General features: G+C 39.7%; 1 protein-coding gene across 1 annotated transcript; it reads left to right on the top strand.

The window, feature by feature from the left end:
• Window positions 1-2,556: 2,556 nt before the first annotated feature.
• stx6 (syntaxin 6) lies at window positions 2,557-8,374 on the top strand. The gene is made up of 8 exons (XM_038297237.1): window positions 2,557-2,741; window positions 4,806-4,975; window positions 5,058-5,152; window positions 5,243-5,299; window positions 5,479-5,601; window positions 5,673-5,779; window positions 6,790-6,884; window positions 7,353-8,374. Exons 1-8 carry the CDS (start codon window positions 2,707-2,709, stop codon window positions 7,427-7,429), a joined length of 759 nt encoding a protein of 252 aa, XP_038153165.1. The 5' UTR covers window positions 2,557-2,706; the 3' UTR covers window positions 7,430-8,374.
• Window positions 8,375-12,874: the final 4,500 nt, after the last annotated feature.

The raw sequence follows: 12,874 nt of genomic DNA, 5'->3' as shown, positions 1-12,874 counted from the left end.
CTAAGCTTTTCAGCCGCAATATTGTTTATTTAAATACAATGTTTTATTGGAAGTCATGGTTGCTCAGTGGTGCAGTGGGTTGTGCTGCTGCCTTGCAGCAAGAAGATTCAGGTTTGATTCCTTCTCTTTCTGCATGGAGTTTGCATGTTCTCCCTGAGCATGTGTGGGTTCTCTCCGGGTACTCCGGCTTCCTCCCACAGTCCAAAAACATGACTGTTAAGTTAATTTGGTGTGAGTGTGTGTGAATTATTTTTTCTCTCTCTGCCGCCTCTCACTTGTAGAGAGTTGGAGATAGGCACCAGCAACCCTTGCAACCCCAGTAGGGATAAGCAAGACAGAAGATGGATGGATGGATGGATTTTTTTTTTGTCTGAATAAATAAATTGAAAGAATTAAGGCCTGTATTAAAAATTAAAAAAGCATTTATATAATAAAGTCATATTTTCAAGTTTTACATGATTTAACATGAACATTTTTACATTTTACATCTTTAGTTGTCTTGGACAGAAAAAAAAATGTAGTTTAGATTATTTATTCTATATTTTATTTTTAAGTCAAAAATGCAGCTTTATTCTGAAAAGAAGCAGCATTTCCAGTGATCAGTTTTGCTTAGATAATTGTGAGAAATGTGCTTTCATTGAAAGCTTCCTTTCTCTGTTTTGTTCACTAAAATATATTTTTAATGCCATACCACATTAAAAGTGTTGTTTATACAACGCAGTCTCCCTGGTTATTGATCTATATTTGATCCCCTCATGGTGTTTGGAGCTGTGACTCTCACTTGATCTGTTCTGTTTGTTTCCAACTGGCTTTACAGAGGTGGATAGAAACTAGTTGCATTTACTTGAATAACTTTCTGAAAAACATCTACCATCAGGAGTAGTTTTACCACATTCGACTTTTTACTCTTACCTACTTTTTTTCTGGCTACTCTACCCATAATTAGTTACTTCACTCATTCAACAACAAGCTTGTTAAAAGATGCACCAAAGACACAAACACTGAGCTGGATTAGAAAAAAAAGGTTTAATTTAAACAATTAAACCTTTTTTTTCTAATCCAGCTCCATTTTTAAAAGTCAGTTTCCATCTTCTGATTTTGTCATATTATTTTTTTTATGAAACCAGATGTTATGCTCATGAGTAGAAAATAAATACTTGAGTTCAATTAAGAACAAAACCAACCACTGCGTCCATCTCAAATGATCAGTGAATTAAAACTGAGATCAGTGAGAGCTAAAATATCTTGTTCTTTATTAATTTAAAGGAGAAGTTCGGTTTTTTACACTTTAAGCCCATTTTCTGTAGTGTCCAGGATGAAATCGAATGATCGACACCAAAAGTTTGACAATTGCTCCTGTCTCTGCTTTTTGGCTCATTTAGAATCACCCCCTGGCTGCTTTAGAATGGCTTCCATAGTGCATGTCCGATAATGTCCTTAAAACAACCTTAAACGTTCTTTTTTTTAAATATGCTACTCACCGGGTCGTCAGCGCTGTTCAATGACGTTCCAAAAAAAGTTTCGTAAAGAAAAAACGTTCCTGTAGTGTTTTATTTAGCATTTTGTAAATCCCATTGAGTTCTGTAGGAATAGTCAATATTCCCCTGCCACCGGAAACGGAAATGGGGCCTGTTTACACAGTTGTACTCTTTTCGCTTCACTCTGTGTACTCCGACGTTGAGAATCAAGAATCCACCTTTCGTATTCCATTTTCAGAGTTTTTTAAAGTGTTTAACAGAGACGTTAGCACCTCGACGTCGGAGTACACAGAGTGAAGCGAAAAGACTACAACTGTGTAAACAGGCCCCATTTCCGTTTCCGGTGGCAGCGGAATATTGACTATTCCTACAGAACTCAATGGGATTTACAAAATGCTAAATAAAACACTACAGGAACGTTTTTTCTTTACGAAACTTTTTTTGGAACGTCATTGAACAGCGCTGACGACACGGTGAGTAGCATATTTAAAAAAAAGAATGTTTAAGGTTGTTTTAAGGACATTATCGGACATGCTCTATGCAAGCCATTCTAAAGCAGCTAGGGGGTGATTCTAAATGAGCCAAAAAGCAGAGACAGGACCAATTGTCAAACTTTTGGTGTCGATCATTCGATTTCATCCTGGACACTACAGAAAATGGGCTTAAAGTGTAAAAAACCGAACTTCTCCTTTAATTTAAAGTGTTTTAAATTCTTTTTATTTGGTCTGATTTCAAGTCCAGATGAATCCTGATATTATTTTCTCTGTTTATTGAACTGAAAACCTGGAGTTCTAACAGGAAGGAATATAAAAATGTATAGAAATCTGGGTAACAGCTTTAAAATATCTAATCTAGAGCCGTTGTTGGACCACAGATGTAGGGACTGATTTCTGACTTCAGCTTTTAATACATTATTCCTGTGTTTCTGAGAGATTTAAGTTTCTTAACTCTCACATTTCTGAATCTGTACTAAATAAATCATTTTCACGAAAACGTATTTTTGTTCTTTCAGGTGTGTATCGTCTCCGCTCCTCCAGCAGGGGGCGACTGCTGCTTCAGCTGTTCAGGAGGTGACGTCATTTGCTTGGTTTCCGCTGCTACATGAAAACAAAGCGCAGTTAGCTTCGGAGGATCCGGGGAAGAGGACTGGGCTGGAATCAGAACCCAAACCGAATCAGTGGATCCGGACCTGAAGTTCCAAGGGATGGACTAAACCAGAACCGCCATCATGTCCATGGAGGACCCGTTCTTCGTCGTTAAAGGGTCAGAACCTTCACAGCTGGTAGATAGTTTCAGACCGAACCCGAACCTCGACAGTAGAGACCAGTCTGACCAGTTAACTGTTCACCAGTTTAACCAGTGGAACCAGTTAACTGTTCACCTGTTTAACCAGTAGAACCAGTTAAATGTTCACCAGTTTAACCAGTGAGACCAGTCTGAGCTGGTAACTGTTCACCAGTTTAACCAGTGAGACCAGTCTGAGCTGGTAACTGTTCACCAGTTTAACCAGTGGAACCAGTTAACTGTTCACCAGTTTAACCAGTGAGACCAGTCTGAGCTGTTAACTGTTCACCAGTGCAACCAATGAGACCATTTTACTGTTCACCAGTTAGACCAGCGAGATCAGTCTGACCAGTTAACTTTACTGGTTTAACCAATCAGGACTCAGATGATCAGTGGCTCTTTACCAAGGCACGTGATAAATAGATAGAAGATTATTAATTATTTATTTTATTAATTTAAACCTAAGCAGGTTAAATTGTTATTTTCGTTTACTAACCCAAATTCAGTGAACCCGAGGAACTTAATACCGTCTAATGGTTCTAGGTTCTTTCATCGTCAGAATAGAACTGTCTAATGGGTCCTCTGTTCTGACCTCCTCAGTTTAGAAGTGTCTTATGGGTTTTAGGTTCTGACATCCTCAGAATAGAACTGTCTAAGGGGTTCTAGGTTCTGACATCCTCAGATTAGAACTGTCTAAGGGGTTCTAGGTTCTGACATGCTCAGAATAGAACTGTCTAAGGGGTTCTAGGTTCTGACATGCTCAGATTAGAACTGTCTAATGGGTTTTAGGTTCTGACATGCTCAGATTAGAACTGTCTAATGGGTTCTAGGTTCTGACATGCTCAGAATAGAACTGTCTAATGGGTCCTCTGTTCTGACCTCCTCAGATTAGAAGTGTCTTATGGGTTTTAGGTTCTGACATCCTCAGAATAGAACTGTCTAATTGGTTCTAGGTTCTGACATCCTCAGATTAGAACTGTCTAAGGGGTTCTAGATTCTGACATCCTCAGATTAGAACTGTCTAAGGGGTTCTAGGTTCTGACATGCTCAGAATAGAACTGTCTAATTGGTTCTAGGTTCTGACATGCTCAGAATAGAACTGTCTAATTGGTTCTAGGTTCTGACATCCTCAGATTAGAACTGTCTAAGGGGTTCTAGGTTCTGACATCCTCAGATTAGAACTGTCTAAGGGGTTCTAGGTTCTGACATGCTCAGATTAGAACTGTCTAATGGGTTCTAGGTTCTGACATGCTCAGAATAGAACTGTCTAATGGGTCCTCTGTTCTGACCTCCTCAGATTAGAAGTGTCTTATGGGTTTTAGGTTCTGACATCCTCAGAATAGAACTGTCTAATTGGTTCTAGGTTCTGACATCCTCAGATTAGAACTGTCTAAGGGGTTCTAGATTCTGACATCCTCAGATTAGAACTGTCTAAGGGGTTCTAGGTTCTGACATGCTCAGAATAGAACTGTCTAATTGGTTCTAGGTTCTGACATGCTCAGAATAGAACTGTCTAATTGGTTCTAGGTTCTGACATCCTCAGATTAGAACTGTCTAAGGGGTTCTAGGTTCTGACATGCTCAGAATAGAACTGTCTAATGGGTCCTAGGTTCTGACATGCTCAGAATAGAACTGTCTAATGGGTCATAAGTTCTGACATCCTCAGATTAGAACTGTGTTATGGGTCCTAGGTTCTGACATCCTCAGATTAGAAGTATAATGGTTCTAGGTTCTTTCATCGTCAGATTAGAACTGTCCAATGGGTCCTAGGTTCTGACATCCTCAGATTAAAACTGTCTAATGGGTCCTAGGTTCTTTCATCCTCAGATTAGAACTGTCTAATGGGTCCAATGTTCTGACATCCTCAGATTAGGCTTACTGTTGTGAAGTCAAATTAAAACAGCCAGAAGAACACAGGACTGTAACCCGTTCAAACTTCCTTCCCGGTTCGTTTGGATCGGGTTTAGTTCTGGTTCTGATCTACCCTCATTCTGTCCTGGTTTCTGTGTGATCCATCTCTCAGTTTCTGGTTTGTGTTTTCAGGGAGGTGGAGAAGGCGGTGCATGCCGCCCAGAGCCTCCATCACCGCTGGAGCGAGCTCCTGCAGGAAGGGGGCGGAGCCTCTAAGGAGGAGGTGGACTGGACGACCAATGAGCTACGGAACAGCCTCCGCTCCATTGAGTGGGACCTGGAGGACCTAGACGAGACCATCAGTATCCTTCAGCTCAGGTCCGACGGTTCTGCTCATGTTCTGTTTGTCTCGGTATAAATTTGTTTCCCTGACGGTCCATGAAGGCATCGTGGAGTCCAACCCGAAGAAGTTCAACCTGGATGCTGCCGAGCTGACAAAGAGAAAGGCCTTCATCATCTCCACTCGTCGCACCGTGAAGGTAAATGCCGCCTAACTGGTCAGAGCAGCAGAGGGTTCCAGAACTTTGAGTTTCTTTCTGGCTGCTGATCCGATCCTCTGTGTTTTACAGGAGATGAAGGAACAGATGTCAAGTCCTGCCGCTGGTTCCGACAGACACACCAAGCCGGTACTTGCTCACATCCTTCCACCTGATATCACACACATTGGCCAATCAGCTGCTTTGGGTCCATCACTCAGAACAAGGAGCTCTCTGATTGGTTGATTCAATTCCTGATGATGATGAGGTGATGTGAGGGTCGGTTCTAAAGTGGCTCTGATTCTAGAATTCTTTGTTTGGATTTTTAGGTTCTGCTGGGTGAAACTCGGGGTCCCATCTGGCAGCCCGGTTCTGATAAATACACTCCGCTGGACCGCCAGCTGCAGAACGCCAACTCTCAGTTCATTGGCGAGCAGCAGATGCAGCAGCAGGTACCGAAACGTCTGAACAGAGGCAGAACCGGACAGATGGGATGGATCTGATTGGCTTCTGTTTGTTTCAGCTGATCGCAGAGAAACAGGATGAACAGCTGGAGCTGGTGTCCGGAACCATCGGCGTTCTGAAGAACATGTCGGAGCGGATCGGCATGGAGCTGGACGAACAGGCCGTGTACGGAGAGAACTTTGATTATTATTATTATAGCAAAACAAGAAGGCCTTCTGGAAAGGAAAAAAAATCTTACTCACAAACCTAAGCGAAACTTTGCTGTTTTCATAGATTTCTTTTTTTTTTTAAGGTATTTCTTTTAGATTTTTTTTCCATGTTATATTTTTTAAAGTCTATTTTTTTATATATTTTAAAAAATATATATTCTTTTAATTTGTATTTTTTCAGCTTTATCTTTCTAAGGTTGAGCTTTACAAATTGCTTTCTTTTTAAAACGGTTCTACTGATCACATGTTTTTGACTTCAAGCCCAGTGCAAACGCTCCCAGACTGATTGGAACACATATTCAAAATATGAACTGTAAAACTGAACCTGAAAAAGAGAAATAAAAAAAAAAATTAAAAATAGAATTTGAATAAATAGAATTAAAACATTTATAATCTCTAAAAATAAAAATTTAGAAAAAAAACCCAGCAAAGTTCCTCTTAAAACCTTTTTTTTATTATGAAAGTCATAGTGGTGGTGGGGGCGTCTCCTTTGGACCTTAGCTTAGTTTTGAAACTTTATGTTTTTGGGTCTAAATTAATTTCTTCAGAAATTCCTGTTGCTAATCTCAGCATCTAGGCTAGGTTCTAGGATAGGTTCTCTGGTTCTGGATCTTGACCAAAGGTCTAATGATCCGGTGGAACCGTCCATCTGTCAGGCCCAAAGTCACACAGAGCAGAATCAAACCTAAGAACGTTCCAGGTGATTTACGGTTTCCTCCTGCTGCCTCCTACCTGGACTTCCAAACCCAGTTATGAAACTAAACAGGCAGAACCACTGGTTACCGTCGGAACCAGGCAGCGGTTTTCTGCTTCAAAACTAGAACCAAGTTATTGAGGTTCTGGTTTTGAACTCATTTACATAGCAGTAAAGGCTCAGTATCGTCTCATTATCAATGGGTCCTGCAGTTCTCAGCCTGTTTGATGTTTTATTACGAGTATAGTTGTCAAGTGTTGTTTCTCCTGCAGGATGCTGGATGACTTTGGACATGAGATGGACCACACTCAGTCCCGCCTGGACAACGTGATGAAGAAACTGGCTAAAGTCTCACATATGACCAGCGGTAATCTGCCCGGCAACACATTGCTCATCCAGAAACAGAGTTTATTCTATTTGAGCTCTGATTGAATGAAATTCAGGGACTCTGGGTTCTGATTGGACCTCTTCCTGTGCCAATCTTCAGCGGCTAAGAATGATCTGATATTTCAGCTGCTTGTAAAAAAGATTGTTATGCAGATCATTTGTATTTATATTGGTAATAACATCAAAACAGCTTTACTCTGTATTTATATGCAGGCTCTCTGTTGCCGATATCAGTCGAGTCATGTTAGCATCAGGTTCTAGACTTTAGTCACCTTCATTCTCTGCTTTTCTTTAACTGGTAGACATGTTTGAACAGCAGAGCTTTAGCTGGGATCACTCATTTTAAATACGAATAAAGTTTAGTGACTCTGATCTCTGATTGGAACAGCATCGTTCCAGCTGTGGTTGGTTTATCTATTTAATCAGTGATCAATCGGTTTCTCCGCAGATCGCCGTCAGTGGTGTGCGATTGGTGTGCTGCTCCTGATCCTGCTGGTTGTCATCATCCTCTTCTTCATCCTCTGACTGAAGCACCGCATCGACCCAAACGTCTCATCTCAGTGTTCTGGACCTCATATGGACTGTAGTGTTCTGAACATGACCCGTCTGATCTCAACTCTTCCTGCTGCGATTTGCTCTTTTGTTTTTTGTTGTTTGGATGTTTTTATTTAATACTCTGAAAGTAACTAAAATAACTCTAAAAGTAACCAATGTAACCAGTTTAACCATTATAACAGGTCATTATGGTCCTGATGAGTTCAGTAGCAGAAAATAGATCAGCTGTCTTCAGTGTGAAACGGCTGACCTGTTTGGGCTTCTTTCTCTTCAGAACCTGCTTCCTGCTCTAATCTGATTGGTCCAATAGTTCCTGACTGTGGCCCTCAGGGGCCACCGTCTTGCAGCCTGTAGACCCGATCTGTTCTGAGCCCAAACGTCTGTTTCATTTCCTGCTGGGTCACCAGTTTAAACTGGTAAAGCTCAGGTTACACTAATGTTTTAGCTCTAACTGGTTAATAAGGTGAAACTGGTTTAGAAAAACACTAAATTATGTTTTAATGTTTTTGTTGACTGAAAACCTTTTCTGTTTTATTTTATTTTCTGTTTATTTGAACATTGTTAACCTGTGACCTCATACATGATTTCAGTTATTTAGGGTTGCTCAAACACACTTCATGCTGCTCCTTCACAATAAAAGCCACTCCCACAGTTAAGACTGCGTTTGTGTCATGACTCTGATTACCCACATGTCTCCAGGATAAATGTGAACTAATTATAGAGCCACTTCAGCTCAGACTCCACTCAACTGAAGATTTTAAAGGACCATCTGACATCGGACCATCAAGGGACCATCTGACTCTTATTGTGAAGGAGTAACAGAAGTGTGAGCAGTTGAATGATGTGATTTTTCCAAGTAATGAAACATTTCATTTCTGACTGTTCATCTTAATTAAAGGTTCCTGTTGTCTCTGAGGAAAATTGAGTTTTATTTGAGCAGCAGTTTAGTTTTTGTTAAGTTCTGATCAGTTCAGCCTGAGCATGCTCATTTTGGAAAATCAGAGAGTGCTGAGGCAGGATTACTGGGTTAGAGAGACAATTTCAGGTTTAACCCTGACTTTCCAATGCTGGATTCATTCTAAGCGATGCTAGTCACCATGGTAACCTACTCTGAACAACCTCCTCCAGGTCAAGCTAGCTTTCATGGTTGATCTGAATCGTAGAAAACCCTCAACCCAACAGCCAATCAGCTGTTTGGGAAACAATGATGTGCAATTTGATTTTTAGACATGATTTAACTAACACAGCAAAAGAAGAACTCGAAATATTTCGTAAACAAAATATATTCTTGAAAAAAAGTGCTTTTTTTTCCTATTTTTCCTTATGACATGCCAACCTTTTAACTGTTTTGTATTTATTTTCTCCTGTATAATGTCCTTACACACCCTAGCATTTATTGGTTTCTTGTATAATTGATATATGAAGGTAAGTAAAAAATAAAATAAATCAGAGCATTGGGAGAACATCCTTTTGATCAGGCATCCCCAACCTCGGTCCTCGAGGCCCACTGTCCTGCAGGTTTTAGAGGTTTCCCTGCTTTAGCACAGCTGATTATAACGATTGCAGTAGACCAAAAGCCTGTTAATCAGCTTTCAATTTAAATCAGCTGTGCTGGAGCAAGGAAACCTTTAAAACCTGCATGACAGCAAGGATCGAGGTTGGGGATGCCTGCTGTAGATCACTATGATAATATGAGTGATGCAGGTTTTCTCAGGCTGGCTGGCATATATGCCTAAACCTAGAACTGTGTGCTGGCCATGTGACCTGCAGGAGTGTGGCCCTCACTGTGTCACAGACTGTACGTATGGCCGACAGAAATGACCCAACTAGCTTTATGTACACCGTCGGTGCAGCTGATTAATGAAGTCATCAACTCTCCTGGCCACTCAGTTTAGAAGACTGATTTTATGCCATCGCAGGTGAGTCGATACCTGGATTTCTTTGAAATGTCATATTCATTGCATTATGAAATTCAGGCTGTTTTTCATCATTCTGCTTCATTCTATCTCTATTCTTCCATTGTTCAGAATCTGTTAGTTTTATCTCCACCGTTATGCTCTCTCTGCTTTTTTCTCATAGTAGCTTCATCTGGTTTGTTCCTGTTTGGCTGTGACACCATCCTGGATATCATTCTTAAATATCAGCTGTGCTGCTCCCATCAATACCTTTGTTTATAGATGTTCGAGATTGGCCTGTTTTTCAGTGTAGTCCTGTTTCTGGCTGTGAAAGGCTGGATGTGCTCTCTTCATCCTCTGATACAGGAGCTGGCTCGGAGCTCTTCTGCCTGGCTGTGTGTTTCCTGGACAGGGTCCGCCTGTGGAGCTGGTTTATAGTTGCCTTTTGTATCTCTGCTTCTTTTTCTATTTCTGCTCCCTGAACCCCAGTCAACCTCTGCAGATGGCCGCTCACACTGAGCCTGGTTTTGCTGGATGTTTCTTCTTGTTAAAAGGGAGTTTTTCCTCTCCACTGTTGCTACAAGCATGTTTAGTGTGAGGGGATTGCTTTTGAGTCAATTAGTCGATGCAATCAACTGGTTTTCCTTAGACAGAAAACTTTGAATCAATTTGACTGTATGATCTGGTAGAATTGTGAGGTGCCTTGAGGTGACATGTCTTTTGAATTGTCGCTATTTAAAAAAACTGAACTGAAAGTGAATTGTTAAATATACAGATGAGGGAATTTATGGTAAACCACCAGGTACAAAAAACTAAGAAGTCTGTAATATTTTTGTGAAATGAAGCATTGATCATGATAAGCAAAGAGTGAGACTGAATCAGAAATTCTATTAAGTTTAATCTCTGTAGGAAAGACATTGAAGTATTTCAGTCCATTTAGAGCAGCATTTGAGTACTTTCTCAATTGAAAAGGCAGCACAGATGTTTACCATTTGTCCTGCTGAGTTCTGACACAGCTTTCCCTTAGACTGATCACGTCTTGTATAAACATTATGCAATCGTGGAATTGATGCAATTTAATTCAATTCAGTTTATTTATATATCACCAATTCACATCACTTGTCATCTCAAGATACTTTACTAAGACATTTCGGCCAGATCATACAGTCAGATTGATTCAACATTTTCTATCTAAGAAAACCAGTTGATTGCATTGACTCTTCAGCAATCCCTCACACTAAGCATGCTTGTAGCGACTGTGGAGAGGGAAAAACTCCTTTTTAACAAGAAGAAACCTCTAGCAGAACCAGGCTCATCTACCGAGGCCGACTGGTGTTCAAGGAGTCAGAATGCAACTGTCAAACAGCTCCACAGGCACCCCCGTCCAGGAAACACACAGCCAGGCAGAAAAGCTCAGAGACAGCTCCTATATCAGAGGATGAAGAGAGCACATCCAGCCTGTCACAGTCAGAGAAACAGAACTACACCTAAAAAACAGGCCAAGCTCCACATGTCCCATCTCTGGGCATTTATTTCTTTATAGCAATTTTCAAAGTGCGACTGCCAGGAAAAATTGGAGCAAAAAAAGTAAAAATTTTTTCCCACATTCAAATGTTTATAATTTTCTTTTTTTACTCTCCATTCTGTCCATTTAACCACTTGATTGATTTGTTATTAATATGGACTCACCTGTCAGCATGTTACTGTGTTTAGCTGTTTGTATTAAGAGGACTGAGAGAATTATAGTAATTTTGCTAAGTTGCATCCTCGTGAGACGCATTTCTTAAATCAGTCATAATTCTGTGAGTGGCTTTTTGATTACTAGGAAAAGCAAGAGGATAAACCACCTCTACTAGGCAGGAGTTTCTGTCAGCTCTTTGTTCAGAGTCGCTCTAAGCTACTGATTTCCTGTGGAGATAAAACTCCTAGGCAGGAATGTTTAGGCTACAACAGAAACTCTCTAAGTCTATCACGCTCTGATCTTTAAGGGATGTTTTTTTTTTTTTTTTTTTTTTCTTAGAGGGAGGGATATGATTTTCTTCTTTAAAACAGGCTGTGCTGCGAGAAATTTCCTAAATAACACAATGGGATCAGTGATCTGAACTGAATCATCACAATGATGACATGTGTTCCCAGGGTGTTCTACCCAAAAACAGATAAACAGACATCTGCTTAAAAACAACAACAAATCCACAGAACTGATCCGGGTTACAACTTCAGTAACTCTAAGATGTTTAAAGCCGCTCTATATAAGGGAAGATATGTAGAGTTTAGTATTTACAGGGAGGATGAGGTTCTGCACGTGGCTCTAAGAAATGCATCCAAATTCATTCCGGTTTGTGTTTCTCTGGGATTTTTTGGTGTTTTGTTAGGATGCTAGATTCTCCATTAATTTGTTCCTTAATTAAACCAATTTATAGGAAGCTGTTAAAACATACGCTGACTTGCAGAAGGACTCTTATCTTGATAATAAAGTAACAGTGTCCTTCAAAATAAAAGCATTGCATTTATATAGCCTGGTTGGTCAAAGTCAGCAAGCAGTATGTGGTCAGAAGGTTCTGTAAAGACCAGAACTTTTATAGTTTTTTTTTATGGTAAGAGCATTTACTTTTTTCCCTCTTGGTTTAATCAAGCCTTTTAAATCAAATAAGTTGAATCAGCTGAGCTGTAACTTGTTACATCTAATTAGTTACATTTATCTGAGAAACTTGAAAAAATAAAAAATCAGTATTTTTAGTACATTGTACCTTTTACTTGAGTAAAAATATGTAAAATATCACTGCTCTTATTTAAAAAAAAAAAAATTCTGCTCAGTTCTTTTGAAGAAAATAAGCTTCTTTTGAACAAAAGTGCACCAGAGAAACACACCTATTTGTTTTTCCTCTCTTTTTGGTTCAATGGTTTTTTTTTTTTTTTTTTCATCTGTTGAGGCAGTAAACAGCAACTTTACCCTATTCTAACATACTGTAACCATTGATTTTGTGTATTATCAATAGTTACATGACATTGTTTGAGTTTCATAACTCTAATTATGCATTTTTCCTTTCAGTTGCTGTTTGTTTTATATTTATTTTTTATGTCAGTTTCTAAACACCAAAATCAAAATATTTTGTTAATATTAAATTATATATTAAATAAGTTGTTATGGTCAGTAGATCAGTTACTCGGTACTGGAGTAGCTCTTTTACCAAATACTTTTTAACGGTCACTTGAGTCACATCTGGGATGGCTGCTTCTTACTTTTATTTGAGTAAAAGTATGTAGTAGTGCTAGCCTTAGTTTGGTACAATTTTTGGGTACTCTACCCGCCTTCGCCTGGATCAGAACTGAACCATGATCTGAATCTTTGACCCCTTTCAGTTTATTCTTTAGAGATCAGATCTCCTCTTCTGCCTACATTGTTTTGCAGCAGCTGCTTCTGTCTCCTCAAAGTTAGATGGTTGAAGGCAGTGGCGGCTGGTGAAAAATATTTTTGGTGGGGCTGATATAGCCTAGTGTATGTCTCCAACTAATCCGGAAT

This window comes from Cyprinodon tularosa, unplaced genomic scaffold (genome assembly GCF_016077235.1).
Source record: "Cyprinodon tularosa strain WSP-4 unplaced genomic scaffold, ASM1607723v1 ctg385, whole genome shotgun sequence".
NCBI lineage: Eukaryota > Metazoa > Chordata > Actinopteri > Cyprinodontiformes > Cyprinodontidae > Cyprinodon > Cyprinodon tularosa.
Note: the sequence above shows the minus strand (reverse complement) of the source record. Positions and strands in the feature narration are given on the sequence as shown.

What these genes read in the sequence shown, in the direction of transcription:
- stx6 (XM_038297237.1), top strand. Translation starts at nt 2,707, where the DNA reads ATGTCCATGGAGGACCCGTTCTTCGTCGTTAAAGG. An exon ending in CCGTTCTTCGTCGTTAAAGG is followed by an intron (nt 2,742 to 4,805) that starts GTCAGAACCTTC and finishes TTGTGTTTTCAG; the next exon opens with GGAGGTGGAGAAGGCGGTGC. An exon ending in CCACTCGTCGCACCGTGAAG is followed by an intron (nt 5,153 to 5,242) that starts GTAAATGCCGCC and finishes TGTGTTTTACAG; the next exon opens with GAGATGAAGGAACAGATGTC.